The sequence below is a fragment of the Sus scrofa genome, chromosome 6, assembly GCF_000003025.6.
Source record: "Sus scrofa isolate TJ Tabasco breed Duroc chromosome 6, Sscrofa11.1, whole genome shotgun sequence".
NCBI lineage: Eukaryota > Metazoa > Chordata > Mammalia > Artiodactyla > Suidae > Sus > Sus scrofa.
In genome coordinates this window covers 43,417,112-43,441,751 of record NC_010448.4, presented here as the reverse complement: position 1 = coordinate 43,441,751, position 24,640 = coordinate 43,417,112, and the positions used below count along the sequence as shown (strand labels likewise).

The 24,640-nt window shown below is 52.3% G+C and overlaps 1 protein-coding gene across 3 annotated transcripts in view; it reads right to left on the bottom strand.

Moving 5' to 3' along the window:
- Positions 1-24,640, bottom strand: part of CHST8 (carbohydrate sulfotransferase 8) — a 121,815-nt gene that overhangs the window by 51,499 nt on the left and 45,676 nt on the right. The window contains exons 1-2 of one of the 3 annotated variants that reach the window (XM_021094298.1): positions 15,848-16,742; positions 11,638-11,853 (exon numbers count right to left, since the gene is read on the bottom strand). In XM_021094298.1, the coding sequence (XP_020949957.1) occupies positions 11,638-11,767 (130 nt within the window). In that variant the 5' untranslated portion in view covers positions 11,768-11,853; positions 15,848-16,742. Of the gene's footprint in view, positions 1-5,753; positions 5,922-6,563; positions 7,364-11,637; positions 11,854-15,847; positions 16,743-24,640 lie in introns of those variants that run through there. The other 2 variants (XM_021094300.1, XM_021094299.1) reach the window with 2 other exon arrangements.

The following is a 24,640-nucleotide window of genomic DNA, read 5'->3' as shown; positions in this document are numbered from 1 at the left end:
TTCTGCCCATCCAACCAACAGAAGGTGCCAAGCATGACCAACCAACTCTGGAAACACCTTCTCAAATTTGAGCTGCCACTTAAACATTAGAAGAAATGATAAAAAACTATATGTTAAAGAGTCTTAGCTTCTTCGAAAAAAGAAAAAAATTAAAAGGAGGATCTGGCCACCTTGGGCCTGCCTTCCACACAGAACTCTTGGCTGGAGCTGAGTGGCAGCCCAAGAAGCCAGGAACCATCTGTCCCCACCCCCTCCCCCACCCCATTCCCTACGTCCCTCTCCCCCCAGTAGCTCTGTGCTGTCACTTTCTGATGGACCTGGTGACCCATGGGTTTTTAATGACACCCCCCATCCCTTCCTCTTCTCTATCTCCCTTCCTCTAGGAAAGCCCAGACCCCAAAGGCAAAGGTGGAGAATAATCAGAAATGCTTGCAGCCTTTGGGGAGGTGGGGTGGGGCTCTGTGACTCCTTCCATGCAGCCTTTTCTTCCTAGGATGAAGAAGCACCTTCAGAAACACAACCAGAATGTGCGGGGTTCACAGATCACCTCCTCGGTCCATCCCAGGTTGGAGTCACCTGGGCTGAGACCCACTGATCGGACACTAGACACTTGACCTGCTTTGGGGACAACCAAGCTGGCCAAGCGGGGAGCTTGGACAGAGGCCAGCCTCCTCTATAGGTGGCTGGTCTTTAGGACTTCTGAGGAGGGCCAGGAAAGGCCATGGCTAGGCTGCAGGGCTTGGTGAGAAGCAGACCCCAGCTTCCTGCCTGACGGCATCCCAGGGCTCCTTAGCCTTCCATCAGGAGCCAGGTGAGCAGTAGCTGTTTGGGGGCAGCGGCGGCCATTTAAGTTTGGCTATTTTTCCCATATAAAGTAAAAAAATTTTTTTTTGTTTTAATTTTTTATGGCTGCACCCGAGGCATAAGGCATATGGAAGTCCCCAAGCTAAGGGCTGAATTGGAGCTACAGCTGCCAGCCTACGCCACAGCCACAGCAACACGGGATCTGAGCCGCATCTGCAACCTATACCACAGCTCATGGCAACACCAGATCCTTAACCTACTGATCAAGGCCAGGGATCAAACCCGCATCCTCAGAGAGACAATGTAAGGTCCTTAACCCACTGAGCCACATGGGAACTCCTAAATAAAGAAAAAAATTTTTTTTTAAATTTTTACCTTTTTAGGGCTGCACCCGTGGCATATGGAGGTTCCTAGGCTAGGGGTTGAATCGGAGCTGTTGCCACCAGCCTACACCACAGCCTCAGCAACGCCAGATCAAAGCCGAGTCTGGGACCTGTATACTACAGCTCATGGCAGCGCTGGATCCTTAATCCACTGAGTGAGGCCAGGGATTGAACCCGCAACCTCGTGGTTCCTAATTGGATTCGTTTCCACTGCGCCATGATGGGAACTCCAGAGAAAAAAATTTTTAAGTGAGAGAACTGTCTACTGGGTTCCACCATGATTTGAGTGAAAACTTCAGAGCCACAGATCCACGGGAGAAAGGCTTTAGAATGAAAACATCAGCAGATACATAACGATGAGCTTCTGGCTTAGATGGGATCAGCCTGAGCCCCCAGCTTCCTTCAAAGACTTCAGGAAGGAGACCCGCACTGACCCTGAATCACAGGAAAGATGTTGCCATAAACAGGAGGGGCCGGCATTCCCATCCAGCAGGCATTTGCCGCTCGGGTGACAGCACCACAGGGCCTGGCCCGAGGGGTATAGGCCTCAGCCCACACCCAGGGCGTCCCTGACAGGCCCACTGCACCGTGGACCCTCACTGGCTTTCAGAAGCAGCCTCCAGCGCTTCCGTTGTCATAACTACCACCATGACCTTTTCAGGGTTTAAAAACACAAGAACCACCCAGTGGCCATGGAGAAGGACAACAACCGTAGCAACAGCCCTGTCCTTGGACCTGGTTCTGGCAGGGAACCACTCCCTGCTGCCTAGGACTTCTGGAACATTAGCAGAGCCTGGATAGCGCATCTCAGGACCCGATGAGACCCTTTCTCACACTGGCAGTGGGATTCAGTGTCCTGAGCCCCTCTCCCCACGTCCCCTCCCACAGCCCTGAGACCGCAGGCCAAGTGGGGCTGAGTGGGGTGGCAGGTCCGGCAGAAGGGGCCACCCCTGGGTGCCCCGTGCCACGTTGGGGTTGGAGTGTGGCCCCACCCTCCTGTGCTGGCCGGCAGAGCTCCTGGCTGAGTTGGGGCTTTGTCTCTGATGTCAGGAGGACTCCTGCCACCATCAGCCACTGAGGATGCCTGGTTGGTGAATAGTACAGAGGTGGGGGGGTGCATGTTGACAGGGTAAGAAGAGCCCCACTAATGCTAACCCAGGTGCACTTGCCAGGGCGGCCCAGACCAGGTATGCTTCCAGGGCATCTCACGCAGATCCCAAGCGCTCCTCCTCCTCCCTGCTCCCTCCTATTCATTCTGTGCCAGGTGGATGGGGGAGGGGTCACCCCACACCTGAGCCCTGCTCCGGGCCCGCAGAGTAAGGATTCATGCCATTCATACCGCAGGTGAACAGAGTCCAATTCATTCCCCCAGAGTGGGGGCCTGGGGTGGGGAGAACAACCAGCTGCTGTGGGGACACGACCTGAACCCGGGGCTTCCGGGGGTGGTGTGAGCCTCGGCACCGCCAGCTCCGCTTAACCCCGGACACAATGGGAGACCCAGTTTCTCAGCTGCACTGTAATTTCAGAAGGTGTCTTTGTGTGGGCTTTATTAACCAAGACGCCAGAGGAGCCCTGGGGCTGGGGCAGGGAGCCTGGCTGCCAAAGACATCTGCCAGGTGTTGGCAAGAAATGCCCTTTGAGGAGCCAATGGAAAACATCAGAAAATACAAGAACCGCAGACCTTGACATTAACTAGCAGCAGCTGGCGGGGAGGGCAAAGTGAGGCCAGGAAGGGCTTTGCAAGCAGGCACATCTGTGTTTTGAATCCCGGCTCCGGCCACTCCGGCTGTGGGACTTTGGGCAATTGACCTAACCTCTCTGAATATAAGTCGAGAACAATAAGGCGTCTCACAAGGTGAAGGAACATAAAACAAAGGCACCTGGGACAGTGCCTGGCACCAATAAATGATACCTATTACTAGGTTTCATGCACACTGAAGCTTAAATACATTTGTCTCATTTGAAAAATTATCATCGTACACACGCGTGGAGCGCTGTGGTTTTCAAAGCCATCTTTGTCCATTACTTCATTAGAGCCACCCTGATCCTGTCTTCTATTTTTAGCATCTTTCGTTCTTTGAGAACATAAGTCTCGCTCTTATTGGGTACGATCGTCCCAATTTTCCGTTCTGCTCCCTTTTTAATTTCCCCACCCCTAGGAACCTTTAGCATAACAATGCTGGGACCATTTTCTATTAATATCAATTTTCAGATTAGAGTGATATGATGTCTGTTTCCTAATTTAATTAGGTGATTCCTGTTATTAGTTCCTACATGCTCATTATTTTTCATTTAGCAGATTTTAACGCACCAAAGGAAAAGTGGGGCTCCGGCTGGAGACCTCCACAGCGTCTTCTGCAGCAGGGAGCAAAATGGTACCCTCTGCCTGCAGAGGGCTGGGGGAACCTGGACAAGGGGACCACCTCAGGGAAGCAGATGCTAGGGAGCTGCAGTCTCAGGTGAGAGAGGGCGGGGGCAGAGAACCTCCCACTGCCGAGCACCCCTGAGGGCAGGGCCTCCCAAGGAGGGCTGTAGGGAGGGTCCTTCATGAAGCCCTCCCTCAAAAGCAGACTCCAGAGAAGCTTCCAAAATCGGCACCCTCAGAGCCCATCAAACCCCAAGACTAGTGCCCACACCTGAGGACTGTGTGTTCTGATGCCCCGCCCCCTTTCTGGCACTAATTGTCCAGACTGCCATATGGAGGTCCCAGGTCTGCCCCTTTGTCAGTATCATCCTTTGCACAACTCCAGTGGGCATCCTCCACACCAGTTTCGATCAACACTACCTTAGAATTAGCCCAGAACACAGCGTGACTGGCACCCCTAATCTGCAGGCCCTGCCTCAGTGCTCCCACCCCATCGAGGCAGGGCTCAGCCATCCTGGTCCCCAACCCTCCAACTGTCCACACTGACCCTACCAGTTTCCTTCCCTAGGATGGCACAGGGATGGCTGGGCTGGCCCAGCTCACTGTCCAGCCTGTGGCACCAGAAAGAATCCCCACAAAGGCACTCCGGTTGAGGAAAGGGAGGTAGGAAGCCTCACGGCCATGCTTGGAAGAAGCGCTCCTACAAGCCCCCCAGCCTGACTTTGAGAGCTGGGTGTGCTCTGTGATGAAGAGTGGGCACTCCAGAGAACTAAAAACTCAGTGAGCAGTTTCACCCAGGGTCAGATTTTCTTGGCTGTGGCCACAGACAGGCGAGGCGAGGGAGGTGAGGCGGGCTTTGTGAGCCCTGGGTGGGTGTTTGGGGAAGAGCATTTGCAGGTGCATTGTTTAGACACACCGGTTCTGAGAATCCCAGCTCTGCTGATTTTGCAATGATATATTGCCAGCTACTTAACAGGATGGATCACTACAATTACATGTCACTTCTGATATTCACAGTCACAACAAGGAGGTGTCAGCCTTGCAAGGTTTGCAGGAAATATATATGATGTTCGGCGATGCCTTTAGAAAATGGTTTCAGGAGATAGACTTGAGAGGATTCCAATAAAACCCACCTGCCCAGGCAAAGCAGACAGCTCCATGGAAACTGGAGGGGCTGGCCCCTCCCTGGTCCCAGGAAGAGCATAGGCTTAGGCACCCTGGTTCCAGCAGGCTGCCCCTGCCCCAGGGCCAGCCTTGTTCAACTCTAGAGAGGAGGTTAGGAGGGACGGCCACCGTGCTTCCGTTTATTCCATTACCACCTGCATGTGGGTGAGCTGTCAAGAGCCTTTTGGCAGTTATTCCTACGGCCCTTGCATGCCTAGGACTTTTAGCTGGGTGGTGCATCTCGGGGTGACAAGGGGTCACACCTGGACAAAGACAGTTGCTATGGAACAAGACAAACCTTCTGACATTGTCCTGTAGCCTTCAGCATTGGCACAGGCAAGGCCAAGTGTTCCCAGTAACAGAACTGAGAGCGAGGGCCACACTTTCTCCAGGCAACACAGGAGCCCTCGCCTCGTGGGAGCCCTTAAGTGGGTCAGACCCATGGGCATGGGAATTCTGGCTCTGTCCATTTCATTTTTTTTCTTTTTTATGGCTGCACCAGTGGCATATGGAAGTTCCCAGGCCAGAGACCGAATCCCACGCTGCAGCTGCGGCAATACTGGATCCTTAACCCACTGCGTGGGGCTGGGGGTCAAACAGCACCTCTGCAGTGACCCAAGACACTACAGTTGGATTCTTAATTCACTATGCCATGGCGGGAGCTCCTGTCCTATTTCTTTTCTTTCTTTTTTTCCTTTTTCTTTTTAGGGCTGCCCCTGCAGGATATGGAAGTTCCCCGGGCTAGGGATCGAATCAGAGCTGAAGTTTCTGGTCTACACCACAGCCACATCCACGCCAGATCCGCACCACATCCATGACCTATACCACAGCTTGCAGCAACGCTGGATCCTTAACCCACTGATCAAGGCCAGGTATCGACCTGCATCCTCATGGATCCTAGTCAGGTTCTCAACCCGCTGAGCCACAGCAGGAACTCCCTCCTGCCCATTTCTAACTGTGAGGTACTGGGCATGATACTTAGCATCGTGCACTCTGTAGATACATGATGCATGATCCAGGCTCCAACAGAGTCTCACCTGGGTCCACTTCATCGCTTCCACTGGAGGTCAGCATCCTGTCACCTCTTGTGCACTAGAGAAGGCAAACAAGCAACCCACAGCTCCCCGCTTCCAGGAAGACCTCCTGACCCTTCCAGGCAGGACCCTGCCCTTGGGTGCATGAGAGGGAAGGAGCGAATGCACAACCTGTGAATGGAAATGCAGGTGGAAGATGGGTTGGCAGAGTGGGAGCTTCCTGCTCCTGCCACTTGTTCCTGTAGTCTGTGAGTCTGGAACCCTGGGTGGAGGAATCATAGGCCAACCCCACACACGCTGTCCAGCATCTCAGATGCCACCTGCCCCAAAGAGACCACGTGGTCTCCAGCACCCCCACCCCCAGATCCCTACTCCCTGAAGTGTCTGCCTCGGTGGGCGGCACCCCTAACTTCATCTGCCAGAGCCAGAAACCCTGAGCCAGAGTCACCCTGAACCTGGACGGCTGCCCTAACCCTTAACCCTAACCCTCCTTATCCTCCCATGCACGTGGTCTCCACCCTTGCCTCCCCCCACGATGCCCCCGAACCACCCTCTCCCATCTCCACCTGCCCTGGGCCTTGCCATGTCTTCCGGCCTTGCTCAGCCCCTCCCAGCCATGCTTTTTGTGGTTTCCTCCTCTGCTCCTGCCCACAGCTCCACGACATGCAGCCACTGCCCTCTCAGAATCTCTAGAGCTTCCCCTCTGAGCCTGCGACAAAGGCTCCAAGGACTTAGGGTGCCCCAAGCCTGCCTGTGTCTTCAGCCCCAAGTCTCACTCCAGCCCCTAACGCATGGGGAGCTCTTCCAACGTACCTTCTCTCACACCCCCGAACCTTGGCCCACACTCCCCTCTGCAAGGCTCTGCTCCAGGCCCAGGCAGGCTGCACCAAGCATCACTGCTGTTGGGAAGGCCACAGGTACAGTGGACGACAGCCAGCGGCCTCAGGATAAATCTTGACTCTGAAGCCCAAAGCTGTGTGGCCATAGGCATGGCTTTTAACCTCTCTTAACTCAGGTTAATTGTCAAATGGTGTGCCAGTACTTAACTCAGGGGTGGGGGATGCTTCTGAAAGTATTATAGGAGCGCTAAACACCTGTGCACAGTGAGTGGCTGGGAGTGTTAGCCAGCAGTAGTGTTGTCTGTGCGTCCCCCTTATAAGTCTTGGTACCTCTTTTATTACAAAAATTATATGCATTAAAACATGCAAAGGAGTTCCCATTGTGGCACAGTGGGTTAAGAACCCAACTGTAGCAGCTCAGGTCACTGTGGAGGCAAGGGTTCGATCTCCAGCCCAGGACGGTAGGTTAAAGGCTCTAGTATTGCTGCACCTGTGGCATAGGTCCTTAGATTCAGTTCCTGGCCTGGGAACTTCCATGTGTCACAGGTGTGGCCAAAAAACAAAAACTAAAAAACATGCAAAGGGCTTAGCACAAGACCTGGCACACGGTAAACATTCGTTATTATTATTATTATTGTTATTATTATTATTATTATTCCTGGATGCCCTGGAAGGAATGCCCCAGGGCCAGCTATGGACTAGAGGCTGTCCAGTCCTTAATCTGCACTTGGGGCCCCTGAGCTGTCACCATGGCTGCCCTCCCCCCTTGGCACCCCATCATTGGCACCCTGTCCCCAGTACTCCCACCCACAACTCCACAGCTTTGGGAAAGCAAAGAGCTAATTCACTAAAACGCAGAGTGGCCCGCTTTAAGAAAATTCACTGCAAAAACCAAACATTAAAAAAAAACAAACGACCATTTGTCATGTGCTAACAACAGAATCTGTATCATAAGATCACCTTTTAAAAATTTATCAATGAATAAGCTGATCAATCCACTGCTCATTTTGGCTTCATGGGTCACTAACAATGCCTCACCTCATCCCATGGAAACAAAATCCATTCCACTTAGAGGAATGAAGAAGGAAGGATATGGTTAGAATATCACATTGTATAGCTGCAAATGAGAGGCTGGTCAGAGACTGACTGACATGCCAAATGAAAGCTGGGCAGATGAGTGCCTTCTGATGGAAGAACACAGGACTGCACATGAATTCTTGACAAAGATGAAAATACAAACCTGTATCTGATCAAGCTGCTAAATTTCCTTAATTTATAGGGAATACCAAAGAGCAGCAGACAGTTCTGAGCTATACCAAATGGGCACCATGAGCAAAAGTCCCAGTGGTGGGAAACTTATAGGACTTGAGACCCAATTTCCTTGAATAAATAGCAAGAGAAAAATAAAGATGCGTGGGAATGGGGGTGGGGGAGGGGGAGGGGAGGATTGGGAGCTTGGAATTAGCAGATGCAAACTATCTTACATAGGATGGATAAACAAGATCCGACTGTATAGCACAGGGAACAATATTCAATATCCTGGGATAAACTATCATGGAAAAGGGGATGAAAAAGAATATATACAACATATATATAACTGAATCACTTAGCTGTACAGCAGAAATTAACACAACATTGTAAATTGACTCTACTTCAATAAATTTTTTTTTTGGTCTTTTTTAGGGCCACACCTGAAGCATATGGAGGTTCCCAGGCTAGGGGTCAAATTGGAGCTACGGCTGCCGGCCTACACCACACCCACAGCCACTCAGGATCCAAGCTGAGTCTGAACCCACAACACAGCTCACAGCAACGCCGGATCCTTAACCCACTGAGCAAGACCAGGGATCGAACCTGCGTCCTTCCACGATAGTCAGATTTGTTTCCAATGAGCCAGGATGAGAACTCCAATAAATTTATTTTTAAAATTAAAAAAAAAAAAGATGTGCAGAGACTCAGACTGAGAGCAAGTTCAACAACTCATCCACCAACTGCAACATGTGGGCCTTATCTAGATAACGTGATACTGGAAATAAAGATAATTATGACATTTGTGGGACAACCAGAAATTTGAACACTGGATGTTTGATGATATCAAAGAAATGTTGCATATTTAAAAAGAGTTCTTATCTTTTAAACTGAAAAATATATTGAAATGCTTATGGCTGAATTAATAGGCCATTTGGTATATGTTTCGAAATGAGAGAAATGGATGGGGCTGTGGATGGGGCCATTGGGGGTGGTGGGGTTCATTGCACTTTTCCAATCTACTTGGGGAGGGGGGCATGACTGCAGCATGCAGGAGTTCCCAGGCCAGGGATCAAACCCACGCCATAACAGTGGCAATGCCGAATCTTGAATCTGCCAGGCCACCAGGGAACTCCCCTAAATTACTTTTGTGTGTGTTCCAATCTCTCTAGTATAGAAAGTTTATAAAGAAAGGCAGCTTATAAAAAGTCAGGCTGCCCAAACACACGCGTGGAGGGTGCCTCCTGCACTCCCAGGGCCAACACCTTGGGATGTGCCATTTCCCGTCTGGCTTGCTCTCCGAGTCTTCCACTTAGGGAAGAGGCAAGTGGAGTCTCCTGGGGCAAGAAGTGAGTTTCCTGAGGCCTCAGGGCCTGGCAATCTTGGAGACTTGGAAAAGAGCTGGGTAGGTGACTTCTCCACTACTCAAGAAAATCTAATCTTAGAATGAAGGTAGGTTAACTGACAGCAATTTGTTTTCAAAAGATCTGATTGAAAATAGGGTAAACATTTTGGGAAATATTGCTAGGTTTACAAAAGTTGGCAGCCCCATAGGATGGTATCTAATGCATAAAACCAGGTGAGATTTGCTGACATCTCTGAGAAGTTCAGGTGCTGCTAACACCTGATTGCTGCACGGGAGAAATCTGAAGGACAGCTCAACCCCAAGGAACCACAAATAACTCAAGGCTCTGCCTGCCCTCTCAAGCTCGTTTCTGGATTTTCACCTGCCCACCCGCGCCCCTCCCACCTTGGTCAGTGCCACCAGTGGAGGTCCCAGATGCTCCATTCCCAAAGAAGTTTCTGCCGCTGCGAAAGTCAGAGTAGCCCCTCCCCCCCATCAGCCTTGCCGGATCCAGAGAGCAGGGCAGCCTCCCTCGTCTACACCTCCCATCCACAGGTAGAAATCTCGGCTTGTCCGGGACCCTTGGGGCCACCCACCCATGCAACTGGATACATACACTTTGTAAGCACCGGTTTCCAACAGATAAATGTAATCAAGGTTTATGTGCTCAGAGAAGCCAACAGGATGGGATTGTTTCACTTGAAAGATCAGAAGAAAATTGTAACTAATGTTGTGGAAAATTACTTTGATATTGCTTTCTTGGTACCGAATCACAATTAGGCTGCTGTGAGAAGTACAGGGAAAGAATAAATGAATAGTAACAAATCAACACAAACAGCCTGTGTCAGGAACACTTTGCTCAGGGAAAGTAACGTAAGCATTACTTAAAGTTTTATGACTGTGTTTGATGTGATTTCCATAGAACGTCCAGGTTGCCCCTCACCTGGCACGTGGCGAGGGTGGTCCAGCTCCACTTATGGCCAGAAGGAGGCAGCTCCAGATCCCAGTGTGCTCCTCACCTGGGTCTGCAGGGGGAGGCTCACCGCAGCTTCGTGCCATCCTACACCCAACTGCAGAGATCAACTCTCAGTGCCCCCTGACAGCACTGCCCGTGGAGCCCAGTTCTGTGGACCCTGGGTCATCGGCCACTCTGGGGCTCACAGGAGGCTGCAAAGTCTCAGTAAAGGAGTCAGCTTGGTCACGGGTCCTTGCTTCGTCAGAAGCCAGGAAGCAGCCAGACCCAGCTCTGACAGCCAGCCCTAGGAGGGTCCAGTCCAGGCGTGAGTCAGCACCAGTGACTCACCTGCCATCTCCTGGCTGCTTCTCTGGGACGGAAGAATCAACTCATCGGCCTCTCCCACCAGGGCCTCTGATGGCAAGCTGCCAGGCCTGTGGCCTCAGCTCTGGCCTCCTCGTGCTCCTTCTGCCTTTCCATGTGGTGCCTATGAGCCCTCAATCTGAGCTCAGGGTGGGTGCAGGCTGCCTGCAGAGTGTGAGCCATGGCTGAGGGTGGGGCTGGGAGGGCCAGGTGCCCCATGCCCTGCCCAGCACTCCTGTGCCACAGGCTGTGGGCAGGGATGGTGCAGGAATCCCTCCGCCCATCCCCCAAGCCTCCATGCCTCTTTCATACAGTTTGGTTCGTATCCTGAAGCTCTGGAGCATCTTCATGGCCCCTCCCCTAACATGGCCCCCAGGACCACTGCTGGGACACACCGGTGCTCTGGCCCAGCAATGATGCCTTCCTTCACCCCAAAACAGCGCGCTCCATGGTCTCAGCCATACACCTGCCGCCCTCCAGCCCTGCTGTGCTCTCCCAGCCAGAGGGGCCTTGCCAAGTTCCCCTCTCCACATCCAGGCCAGCCTGAGGCTCCAGAACCATCCTTCCTGCTCTCCCCATCACTGCCATCCCACCTCTGCATGTCAGGGAGGGTGCTTCCCTCCAATGGGATAGGAGGCAGCAGGTCAGGGGCTGGCAGGAGCTGCCTCAGCTTCCCAAAGCCAGGAATTACCTCAACCTGCCTGCCCGGGCTAGAGGGGCTGGATTTGAGGGGGGTCCCTGGGGCTGGACAGAGAATCAGAGTCCCATTTTGGAGGCCTGGGCTCAGGGAGAAGTTATTTGTCCTCTGATGTCCCAGATAATCTGACAGAATCCTCCTTAAATCTGAGTTTCACCAAGGGCAACCACCAGCTAAGAGACGGGCAGGTGATCATTATTCCCAAGAGGAGTGTGTGGGCCAGAGGTCAGAGGTCAAAGGCCAGATCCCTGGGGCTAGTGGTCTGACAACAGACAGTGTTCCCACATTGAGGCTGATGACCGCCAGGAGGAGGCCAGGACCCCTCCACCTGCTGGGAGGCAGGGCACCAGGACCCCTGCCTTGGCGCCAGCGTTGGAGGCCTGCACCTCGGGCAGGAAAGCAGGGGCAAGCAGGCGGTGGTGCCGAGTGCGAGGGCTCACCTGGCACCTGCTGGGGGGCGAGCTCCGTGGGGTCCTGCAGGCTGATGAAGAGGAGGAGGCCTGCGGCTCCAAACAGCAGGATGGACGAGAACATGCAGGCCAGCCGCATCGTTCCTGGTCGCTGGGGCATCCCGGGCTTGCTCCGGGGTCACCTCTCGGGTGTGGGAGGCACGTTCTTCCCTCATCATCCACACCAGGCATCCATCAGGCCATGGTCTACGGAGCAGGGGGGGAGAAAGACGGTCCATCACTGAGGCATAGGGCCCCAGTCGGTGCCCAAGACCAAGTGTAACCCCTGGATCCCTCCACCTTTTCTTTTTTTCCCTTTTTTTAAGGGCTGCACCTGCGGCATAGGGAAGTTCCCAGGCTAGGGGGTTGAAATGGAGCTGCAGCTGCCACCTATGCTATAGCCACATCCATGCCAGATCCGAGCTACATCTGCTACTTACACTGCAGCTGTTGGCAATGCTGGGTCCTTAACCCACTGAGTGGGGCCAGGGATTGAACCTGCATCCTCATGGATACTAGTCAGGTTCTTAACACACTGAGCCACAATGGGAACTCCCCTCCACCCTTTCTTAGATGTGTCCCTTTCAAGCCCAAGGGATGAAGGGACATTTGGTCACCACCTGTGGCCGAGATACCAGCTTCCTGTTAGGGTCTCCTGTATCTGTGACCCTTAGAAAAACCATGGAGGGAAACACTTTCTAGCCCAGGGTGGAGCCCCAACACCCAGAGCCGGGACAGTGGCCACACCCCTGGGTTGCCCAGGCAGGAATCTGAGCTCTTATCCCTCCCAACCAGCCCCGTGGACAGAGAAGCCCCTGGGTCTCTCTGTCCTGGTGCCTCTCTACAGCAAGCTGGGGAAAAGGATGTCAGAACAGGAGGCTCTAAGAAGGCGCCTCCCGGGTCCAGAGGACGCCAAGGACTGATCCCCACCTGCACAGCCAGCACTGCCCCTCTTGGACAGGCTGAGGGATCGGGATCCCATTGGATAACTGCACCAGCAGGAGCTGAAGCTCTGGCCAGGTCATGGTTGTCCCTTAGAGCTCATCTGATGGATCCCAGGCTCAAAGGCTGTGCCCCCATGGATACTGCAGACCCAGAGCTTACCCCCGAGACTTGCCCTCACCCTTGCTCTTCCTGAAGGGGAAGAAATTCCAAATACCCCAGGGCCCATCAGTGACCCCAGCTGGGTCAAGATGAGGGCGCCCCAAGGCCATCTGCCTGGAGGAAGGAGGTAAGCTCCTGCCGCGGGGCGGGGCGTGGTGGAGTGGGACAGGTGTGGAAGGGGAGACTCACCCAGCGAGCTGTGCTAGACGGGCAAGGGTTCCAACAGGCCTCCCCTGTGGAGGAGGAGGGTCACTCTGTCCCCTTACCGACACCGGGCCCTGGGACACCACCCTCTTTTCACCCAGGGAGCCCTCTGGGAACTTGCCCTTCCCTGGCAGAGGGCGGTGCCCAAGGGAAGCTGAGGCCAGGTGGGCAGCTCCCAGCAGCCTCTGAGACCACCGCTGGGCGGCCAATGGGCCCCAGAGCAGATGACACAAGGACAGTCCCCGCCCGGGGTCTTCTTGGTGTGGTACTTTGGCCAGGGAACCCATCCCTGACCTGGTACCCCATGCGGGAGATGATCCCTCTACACCCAGCCTGGGGCGGGGACAAGGCAGGAAGTGGTAATAAGAGAAGCCCCTCCCTCCCCTGCCCAGACAGATCCCCAAGGATGAGACGGTTCTCAGCAAAGCTCTGAGGCTGAGGAGAGTTAAATTGCAGGTTTGGGTTTCTCCCCTCTGCAGTCGCTGTAATTATTTTTTCACTCAGTTAACTTTAATTAACCTGCCCCAGGCCTCCACGCACAGAACGTGCCTGAGAGCCAGGCTCTCTGGGCTGTGCCGAGCAGGAGTTTCCCACGACCTCCCAGCTTTTATGTTCAGGAGGCAGTGTTCAGCTGGGCTGGGTTTGCCTCTGGAGCTGGTTCTGGGGTTTCCAGCCAGCCCTGACCTTACTGTAATGGCCCCTGACTGCTGAGAAAGACGGCCGCTTCCTGCCATCACCAGGGACACTCCCACCCCAGGCCTGCCAGTGGATGAAAAGGGGCAGCCACTGTCCCCAAAGGCTCAGACCCTAAAGCCCCTCATGAGGAGCTGAGGTCTTCCCCTCTGTGGCTGCCCCAGATGAGACTCTCCTGGGGACCTGGCTCATCACCCTGCAAGACACAGATGCAGGAGTGCAGGCCCCAGGCTCGGGGGAAGAGCAATGCCACTCTTTTTTTTTCTTTCTTTCTTTCTTTCTTTCTGCTTTTTAGGGCCACACCCATGGCATACGGAAGTTCCCAGACTAGGGGTCCGGTGGGAGCTACAGTTGCCAGCCTACACCACAGCCACAGGAATGCAGGATCCAAGGCATATCTGTGACCTACACCACAGCTCACAGCAATGCCAGATCCTTAACCCACTGAGTGAGGCCAGGGATCGAACCCACATCCTCAGGGATACTAGTCAGGTTCCTTACCACCGAGCCACGATGGGAGCTCCAGAATCAGGCCACTCTTGATGTTGCCCATTAAATTCAGTTTCCCAGGCCCTTCCCCTAGTGATGACAGGCCTGTGTGCAAGGCCCATGGGGGTCAGCCTATAAGTCAGGCCCCAGCTTTAAGGAAACCCTGCTTATGCTGGCCGTGGTGTTGGCACACTTCCTGCCAGGAGGCTGATCTAGGGTGAACTCTGATGTCAGGACATTCCGTAAGGAGCGGGAGAAGGGAAGGGCAGCAAGCTGATGAACAGCACACACAGCTGCCCAGTCAAGCAGCGAATAAAGTGCCACTCAAAGACTCTATTTGACCAAAAAAGGGGACTCAGATGCATGTGTGATCACCAGTGAATTGCTGGTATATTACCTGGCACTGCAGAAGTGACTACACAAGAGCTGGTCTGTCCCCTCTTCTCTCCAACCTCTCACTCTGTCCCCATTCAAGCTAGTACAGATTGCCCTTGTCCTGCAGCCATGACCTGTCCTCACCTGTTTCTGAACCTTCCCAAACCAAGCCGATGAAGTGGAGCCAGGCCCCACCAGCCCATGTGCCCGGCCCCTGGGTGGGCACCACATGCCCGCCCTCAAATCTGGGGGAGGGGACGAGAGCACAGCCCCAGGCTCTGAGCCTTCACTGTGGCAGGAACATCAACCGTCCAAGCATCTCATGTCAGAGACTCTCTCCTTTGTTGGCCCCCAAGAGGACACACGCCCCCTCACCATGTCCCGGGAAGCTGGTGCTAGAGTCATGGTTTCCCCCGCCCAGACCCAGCCCCTAAGCCTCAGACCCCAGCCTTCTCTCTGCCCCCAGCACCCTCTGCCCAGTGCTGGCTCTCACTGGAGACCATCTGATCCAAGCACTCCCTGCTCCCTGCAAACAGGAATCAAAGGTTAGTGAGCCTCCCCTCCTGGGTCACTGGTTTGCAGTCTGGCTGGGTCTTCAATGCCCCAGGAGGGGGCCAAGATCACAGAGTCTGCAGGAACCTCCTTCCTTGAAAGGGAGGCAGTTGGGAGGTCACCTCCGGACCACCAGGCACTCCAAAGGGGGTGCCCGCCTGCCCCCCTATTGTTCCCGTAAGGGTCCTTGTCTTCAAAGTCACGTGCTATTTTCAAGACAACGGGGAAATGCTGGCCAAAGGCTGTCTCCCTCTCCCAGGAGTTAAGCTGCTGCCTGGAGAGGGGACACTGCACTGTCACTGGCTGGGGCCGGGCTGCCCAGGGCCCCGTCAACACATCCACAGGCCTCCGTGCCCGCCTGGGTCTGGTGCATCCTCAGTACACACTGCATCACACTCGGCTCTGCTGACAAGGGGAGAACCCTCCCTGATTTCCCTGCTTCCCTTCAGACCAACAGACAATAAGAAAAGCCAAACAACTGGGGGCCGAAGGCAGAGGGTTAAGGCAAGAAAAAGAAACAGCCCACTGAGTTTTCAGAAGGTCCTGCCCGCCTCTCAATTCCGAGTGCTCCCAGCGGCTTCTCTCCCAGAGGCCTGAATGGCGTCACCAATTTTTACAGTAAGAAAAAGAAATCCAATTAATCTTGTAAACACCTCCTGGGACACAGGGCAAGGCCATGGATTGCTCCTACTTCCTTATTTATCTGATTTAAAAATTGGTCTCTTTAGAAAATTCACTTCAGGGCACAAGCAAGGACTTGGGAATTCAGCCAAAACACACGCACCTCCAGTGGCGACGGGCCGGCAGGCAGACGGACAGACGGCTCCAAGGACAGACTTGGCTAAGGCTGCTCCAAAGCCTGGACACTCCCCCCCCACAACCTCCCCGTCACCCAGTCACCCAGAGGATGCCCTCTGGCTGTGGGGACCTGCCCCCGTGCCCCACTGGAGGCAGCAGGAAGCGTCCAGCCACGTGCCTATGGGTGCACCCACTTGGTATGCGAACCCTGGGCCTGGGAAAGTTCTCCGTCCAGTCAGTCTCCTCCTCGAACCGGCAGGAGCGAACAATGACGTCCCTCCCGGCTGAGGGCTCCAGGAGAAGCCGCTCAACGGGAGAGAGGCTGCTATGGCAACTTGAGGAGAAAGGAGCCAGGCACTGCCGTCACCTTGAATCTGGCACCGAGCATTCCGCCAGGGCCGCAGAGGGGGCAGGGCCTCCAGCACTGCCCCCGCCGAGGCCGGGGCTGGAGCTGACCTCCCGGCTCCCCTCGTCGGCCTCCTGGCCTCAGTAACTCATCTGCTCTTTGCGGAAACAAAGCACACCGCCCGGTCCCCTGAGAACCACCACCTCCATCTGTTTTGTCAGACGAGTTCTTCCTTGTGTTGGGGTGGGGGTGGAGGGGCTCCTGCGTACTTCTGAGATGGGGTTCTTCTTGATTTCAGCTCATTAAAATCCTGCAGCTAATTAAAACTGCTCTAACGGCAGCGGTGGTGGTGGCAGCGGCAAACTCTGGGACGAGTCCTTCCAGTTTTTATGCGTAGGCATAAAGTTGCAGGGCTCTGCGAGGATGACGAATGGCTGCAAGGGCTCAGACTCTGAGGCGGGGCTGCAGACGCCTGCCCCACCACGGTCACGGCGGGGGCGCTGACCTGGGTCCTGAAACGGCCAGGGCCCCGCCTTGGCACACACAGGCGGGCAAGACTGCACTCCACTCCTGGGGGAACTAACTCACTTGCTATCCACTCCCCTGCTACAAGGCAGGGATTCTTTCCAATCTCCCATGCTCTCTGCAGGGGGAGAGAAAGGGGACCCAAAGACAAGGCTGAGGCATAAATCAGGCTCAAACAGGCCAAACCTTGTCCCCATGACCTCAGTAGGAACGCCACCATCCAGCTTCCACCACTGCTCCTACGGAGAGGATGAGGGGAAGTCTACAAACACACAGCTGCAGCAAGGGGGTCCTGAGAGCCCGGGCAAGGTGTCACAGGCTGCAGTGCCCTCCATAGCTACTCAGGGGTAAACCACACTGCAAGTACCATCTCTGCCCAGACCTCTTACATTTTCAGCGTGTTCTGTGACAACAAGGCAAGGGTAAGGAGCAGTAATTCTGCAGGAAGAAAAACCGAGAACCTCCCCACCCCCACTGCCACCCTGGCAGTACCTCCAATCTTGTGAGTGTGTGTACCTTAGTTACAGCCCTTCCCCCACTGTGTGGAGAGGATGCACACGCTTGTTTCAGACTCTTGGAGCCTCTGCTCCTCTTTGTATTCCCAGCACTTAGCACAGTGCCTGGCACAGGTGATCGATAACCACGGCTGCACGTTGAATGAGCATGAGTTAATAGACAGAGGTGATCGGGCCATCTGGAGAGAGGCACTCCATGAACCTGGAATTTTAAAAAGGTCATTTATGTTTCTGGGAGCTGTGCATTCATTTTGATCAGGCCTGGGTTGGAATCAGGTCCAACGAGTAGTCCAATACTGCGAACCAACAAGAGGCAAGGAATTGAGCTCCCCTGGGGAGCCCAATGGAATCTGACGGCTCCCTAAGATCTGAGGCACACTCCTCACAGCATGTTACTTTTTTTTTTCTTTTTTCTTTCTTTTTTTTCTTTTTACAGCTGCACTTGAGGCATATGGACATTCCCAGGTTAGGGGTTGAATTGGAGCGGCAGCTGCAGGCCTACGCCACAGCCACAGCAAAACCAGATCCAAGCCGCATCTGTGATCTATGCTTGTGGCAACACCGGATCCTTAACCCACTGATCAAGCCAAGGAGCGAACCCACATCCTCAAAGAGTCTATGTCAGGTTCTTAACCCACTGAGCCACAATGGGAACTCCCAGGGTGCCACTCTGTATCTTTTTTTTTTTTTTTTTTTTTTTTTGTCTTTTTGCCTTTTCCAGGGCCGCTTCCGTGGCATATGGAGGTTCCCAGGCTAGGGGTTGAATCGGAGCTATAGCCGCCAGCCTACACCACAGCCATAGCAACATGGGATCTGAGCTGCATCTGCGACCTACACCATAGTTCACAGCAACGCCGGATCCCCAACCCACTGAGTGAGGCCAGGAACCTGCAACCTCATGGTTCCTAGTCGGATTCGTTAACCACTGTGCCACGATGGGAACTCCAGCCACGTTGTATCTTAATGTTGATAGGGCAGATTTCAAATCATGGGGCTCAAAGATTCAAATATGTGTGGGAGATAAATGATGACTCTGTTTCTATATATACATGTATATTAACACAGGAAACACATGCACAAATACACAAGTCATTTAGATGTCACAACATGGATGATTCCCAAACCTTTAAAATACAGTATGCTACGAAACTCTCAAAGAAAACTGCAGTTTGAATGTGTTGATCAAAAAGCAATGAAAGCAGCACATGGCATAATACAGGTCAACCTTGAGAACATTATGCTATGTGAAAGAAGCCAGTCACAACAGGACAGATACTGTACAGTTCCATGTAGTCAAACTCAGAGACAGGACATAGAAAAGTGGCTACCAGGGGCTGCAGGGGAGGGAGGAATGGAGAGTTAGCAACTAATTCAGATAGACTTCCAGCTGGGGAGGGAAGACTGAAAAAAAGTTCTGGAGATGCATAGCAGTGAAGGCTGCACAAAAATGGGAATGTACTTAATGCCACTGGCCTTACAAGTGGTTAAAATGGTAAACTGTATATTCTGTATATTTTACTGCAATAAAAGGGGCAATGAAAGTCAACTGAGCAGGAATCACTCTCTGATAGTTTCACTCATTCTACAGGTGACTGGGTGTGGGCCCAGGAGATGAGGAGGACCAGAGAGTCAAGTTCATTCCTGAGTGAAACATAACCATGACACAGAGGAACAGGGTGTGTGAACCCAGGCAGCCCTGCCCAAGTGGCCAGGAGTTCCCTTCCTGGCTCAACGGTTAACAAACCTGACTAGGATTCATGAGGATTTGGGTTTGATTCCTGGCCTCTCTCAGTGGGTTAAGGATCCAGTGTTGCCATGAGCTGTGGTGTGGGTTGCAGATGCAGCTCAGATCTGGCGTTGCTGTGGCTATGGCTTAGGCCAGCAGCTGTAGCTCTGATTTGACCCTTAGCCTGGGACCCTCCATATGCTGTGGGTGTGGCCCTAAAAAGCAAAAGAAAAAAGAAAAAAAAGGGGCCAGATGTCATGGAATGGACATAAGGCTCAGAGAGGTGATCCAGGCTCTGAGCCTGGCTGCCCCTTCAATTAACTCTTGACCTTCAGAAATTAATTTTCCTAATCTTTTTTTTTTTTTGGTCTTTTTAGGGCTGCACCATGGCATATGGAGGTTCCCAGGCAAGGGATCAAATTGGAGCTGTAGCCACCAGCCTACACCATAGTCACAGCAACACCAGATCCAAGCCGCGTCTGCAACCTATACCACAGCTCATGGCAACGCCGGATCCTTAACCCACTGAGGGAGGCCAGGGATCGAACCTACGTCCTCATGGATACTAGTCATACTTGTTTCCACTGAGCCATGATGGGGAAATCCCAGTTTTCCTAATCTTGGAATCAATCTGCATCCAAAATATGCACTATAGGTGAGTTTCCAAGTTCCTTGACGCTCTGGCGTGAGACAAAGGCCAATCTTGGAGAACAGAAAGGCACCTTGTGAATTTCATTTGCATGTGGCCACTTTCAGGCAGAGCGGAGAGCCCTCTGGTGAGATGCCTCTCGCTCACACCTGCTGACTATCCCTCGCCACAAATCTGGGCTATTGTCGTGTCCCTAGAGCACAAAACTGCCAAGCTGTTTCTCTTCGAGACAACCTCATCCTTATTCGAGGAAGCAAAGGCCCCTGATGCAAGCGTCTGTCTGGAAAACGTGGTCTCAGGTTCTTTCTGATCCACAAAGTCATGGTCCCCAGAGGCATCACTGGTTTAGAGGAGCCTCTCCTGGGCCCACGCTCTACCTAGGCGACCAGGGTTCTATATTTGAACCTTTACACTGAGCTCATTTCCTCATTTAATGATAGAAATCATTTCAAAGCAGAAATCCAAACAAGCCTAATGATTTGGATCCCATTATATCCATGGTCACCTTTGTCATTTAAAAATCTTTAATTTTTAAAGAACCAAAAGGGCAACATGAGGCATCCTTGTGGTGATGGAAATGTCCTTTATCTTGCCTGCATCAGTGTCAACATTCTTATTATGATATTGGACTACAGTTTTACAAGCTGTTACTATTGGGGGAAACAGGATAAATGGTACACAGTATTCCTCTGTATTCCTCTATACAAATGCATGTAAATCCGCAACTATTGCAAAATAAAAAGTTTAATTAAAAAAACACAAGAACTTAAAAATAAAAGTTACGGGTCTTTCCGCTCATGCATAATGGAAGCAAATTCTAATGTTGTGCACGTAAATAATAGATAGCCACTTTCATGGATCAGCGCCATCCTCTGTTGTATAAGAAACATTTTAAAGTTAAGGGACTATGCCTTTAACAGGAAAATTTGATGTGTTAGCAACTACTGGTTGATCTTTGTGCATTTTTCAATTGCAAATTGCACTTTAAAAATGCAAACAATTATTAATATTGATTTGGACTAAAACAATATTGAATTTCAATATATTTCCAGCTCTTTTATGAATTACCCTGTGGATACGCGGTGATTATGATAAAAGAGTATTTGCATGCTCGATTTCTTTTCAGTGAGGAACCTTGAAGAGGGCTGATGCGATCCATGGATAATGAATTTCACAGGGACGAGGCTGGCTCCAGAGTCCACTGCCAGCCCTCAAACTTAGTAGCTGGGACAAACTTTCAGGGCCACTTTCCCCTCTGACTTTATCCAAATATATTACAGAGGACAGGCCATGAACAACGGCTCAAGGCCTGGAAGAAGGGGACTTGGTGTCACACTTTTCAGGGGAAGAAAAGGAAAAAGAATAGACACCTGTCATACTTGAGCATTCCAGGCTCTTCACTGGATACGACATCAACATCCTATTTAGCTTTCACACAACAACCCCTTTGAAGTGAAACTCTTTATCTCTATTTGTCACCGGTTTAGTTCTTCACACGGAGATGCTGAGATGGGGTGTGGGGTGCAAGATGCTTATCAAGGATCAATATCTATGAAGAGAAAACCGAGGGAAGGGGAAATGGGAAGAAGGAGAAGTCGGTCGGGGATGCGGGTCTAACAAAGCCTGGATGGGAACTCTGGAGTGGGTATCAGCTGTCACAGCATGGGCAGAAACGGCTGCACCTTCCATGTAAGTAATGGCTTCCACCTTTTCAATAGCTGGATGTGGGGTGCCCAGGGGAGGGCTGACCTGGGGGGGGCAGTTTGCTGCAGATCCTGAAGAAGCTGACATCGGACCCCCTATTCCATAGGTGGCCAGCAAGTCCTCCCTGAAAGAGCATCAAGGCAGCCTCTCTCCAAGTCCACAGGTCTGATTACCAACGATAAAATTAAGACTCGGAGAGACTAAGTATTGTCAAGGTTACACAGTAAATAAGCCTTTTCAGCTGCGTTTCACTCGCTTCTTGCAGACAAAAGCGTAGATCAGACTATCCTGACCTTCAGTTACCGAGACACGAAGGTTTGAAAGTCCCCAGAGGAACATGCAGCAAGTTTGACTGTGTAAGCAGATACCTTTGCTTCACCTCTGCTAACATCCCTGCAACACTCACGCATGTGTCTGCGTGCACACACGCACATGCTTGCTTTCTCGGCAATTATCTCATCGCTAATGGTAGGCGGGGACATGGATTACTTGGGTTAAAAGTTCCCCTGACAGTACAGCCTGGAGAGCATCACCCCCCCTGCCCTCCCCCGGCAGAGCTGCTGGATATTGCCAAGAGCAGCAGACAGTGTACGAAACTGCGCAGCTTCCTTTTACTTTTAGAAAGCACTGAGCTACTCACATTTTCCAGCTGCTCTGACATCCACAGCCACAGCAGGGAAAATTACAGGGAGGGAAAAAATTGCATATTTACTTCTCAAAATTGAAAGTTGGGGTATAATATGGACAGAAAGGAGGACATGAGTAAACCTAGAATGCCCTGGCCCCTGGCAGGGTGCAGCTGCCTCCAAGTTGCAAATAGTAATTTACAGCCTTCAGAGGAGGAGAGAATGGCGGGGAAGTTTGGCTTCCTTCCAGGGAATCCCTCTTCCTGTGGCTGGCTCAAGGAGGCCCCAGAGGACTTGCTTTTGTGTTCCAAGCTGCCAAAAGTGCCTGGCGCAGAGTAGGTATTCGGGCAAAGTGTGGTGAGTGATGAGCGAGCTAGTAAGAGGAGGGAGGAGGGGAAGGGATGCTGGCACACAAGGGCCAACTGGGCTCTTTGAGTTGAGAGCACGTGGAGTCCAGCAGGTGTATGTGGATGTCCTGTGGGAGCAGGCTGGCCTCCCAAGGCTAGCTCTGGGGCTGACCACTGCATTCTTTGTGTGTCTTTTTGGGGCCGACCCTGCGGCATAGGGAAGTTCCCAGGTTAGGGGTTGAATCAGAGCTGCAGCTGCCAGCCAACACCACAGCCACAGCAATGTGAGATCCTTAACCCACTGAGAGGGGCTGGGGATCGAACCTGCATCCTCACAGGTACGAGTCAGGTTCATTATCACTGAGCCACGATGGGAACTCCATGACCACCACATTCTTGACCCCTAGTAGTGAAGCATGACTTTCCCCAGAGTTCTCCTCAGAACAGGCTGGTGTCTGCAGAGGGCACAAAGGCTAAAAATATGGCAAAACAATGAAGTCTATTGGTTCTGTCCTGACTGTTCTATGGAGAACCAGGTCTCGGGCTATCAGCGTGGGGCCAAGGCTCTGAGTGACCTGGACGTTCTAATGAGTGGCTATATTTCAGGTAGGAGCCTGCCATCTCCATGAGTCTGTCACCTGTCTCCTTCCACTCGACTTCTCATATTTCAAGTCTCCTCCAATCCACTGACGCTCAATGCCTTCCCCTTCTTCCGCCACAGTGTTGGAAAGACAGAGATTTGGGACCATCCTACCCTCCCTCCTTTCTGCCCCCACATTCAACAGTAGACTCGGTCCCCTGCATGTGTCCTGTCTTGTCCAGCTCCTCAGTTTGGATGATTCAGCACTGGCTGTCATGGACAGCTCCCAACCTCCACACCAGTCCCTGCAGTGCATTTGCTGTTCCTCCCTGTTCAAAATTGTCATTGGAGAGTTCCCAGTTGCCCAGTGCTCCAAGTTTAAGTGTCTTGGCATGTTCCACAGGGTCCGTGAGTATCTAGTCTCATTGCTCACCATTCCCTGACAGCCCCCAGGCCGGGTGAGGCACCCGCCTGTATGTTCCAAAGAGCCCCTGGGCTTTCCTCCGACACAGGTAACTGTGAGAGGCTAGTGTAGAGAAAAGACCACTGGGCTCTGAGTGTCTGCTACTCAGCATTAAATTTTCTCCCTGAGAGACCTTCATCATTTTACATTTCTGAGCTTCAGTTTTCCCAACCAGTAAATCAGTGGACTGATACTACAGGGCTAAAAGATTCCTACTATGGTGGGATGCTCTCTTAGGGTAGAGGAAAGAGGCTCCAGGCAGGTGGACTGGGCTTCTGGGTCCAAGTCCCTTCTCCACAGGGCAAGGCTCCCCATGCTTGGTCTCGCCCCTCTCTCCAAATGGTTCTGCTGACTTCCTTGCTTACCTTGAACAATATACAAAGGTGAGGGGGTGAGGGGAGCTTGGTTTTTCTCTCCCTGAGCCTGTAGCCTCTTTTCTGTTATCCTGAGTCCTGGATGTCTTCATCTCTCAGCCCTAAGAACACAGGCAGAAAAGGGGCTAAACCTTCATAATCCCTGGACATGGCACTCACTCTATGGCATGTTTGCCAAGCTGGAGTGGTGGGCCATGGATGTAGGCAACACCCAGTGAACTGGGAGCATCTGACAGCAGAATGGCATCCACTCAGGCCACTCTGCATGAGCCCTGATTTCTTACATGGTTGCTAAAAAGGAGAAGACAAAGGTGCAAATACACATTTTTTATGATGAGACTCAGATTGGCCAATCGCTGTTCTTCAGTGATCACCTGTTTGAAGTAGCCTATTTCCAGTAATAACCATATGACAGTTGTACACAAAAATTCTTTTTAAGTGGTCCTTGCTAGCAGATCTAAACCTTCAGAGTTTCCAGTTTGGAAACCTGGATTTTTAACATGAAATTTCCCGATTCTCAAATTGGCAAACAATGTATACTTTTAGAACCAACTTGAGCCAATAAATACTCATGTCCAAGTTAGATTTGGCCCAAGGTTCACCCATTGCTACCCCTGCCATGAAAAGCATAGCCTGGATTAGGGAAAAGCACCTGGCCTCTGGATAAAGATGAGGCCTAACAGTTCAACGAATTTTGTGCAAAATCAGCTGAGGGGAAAAAAAAGCTTGTGTGCCGGCTGCAGTAGAGGGAAGCTGCAGCAGCCCCACTGATCAGAAGTTGCTTCCTGCAGCTCTGTAAGGGGATGGTACTCACACAGAAGCAGGGGCTCCCAGCCCATGGCATCTGTCTCTGCCTGAAGGTCAATCACTGTGGTAGGACAAGGGAGTAGTGACTCAGGATACCCACCCAGTAGTGGTACACAC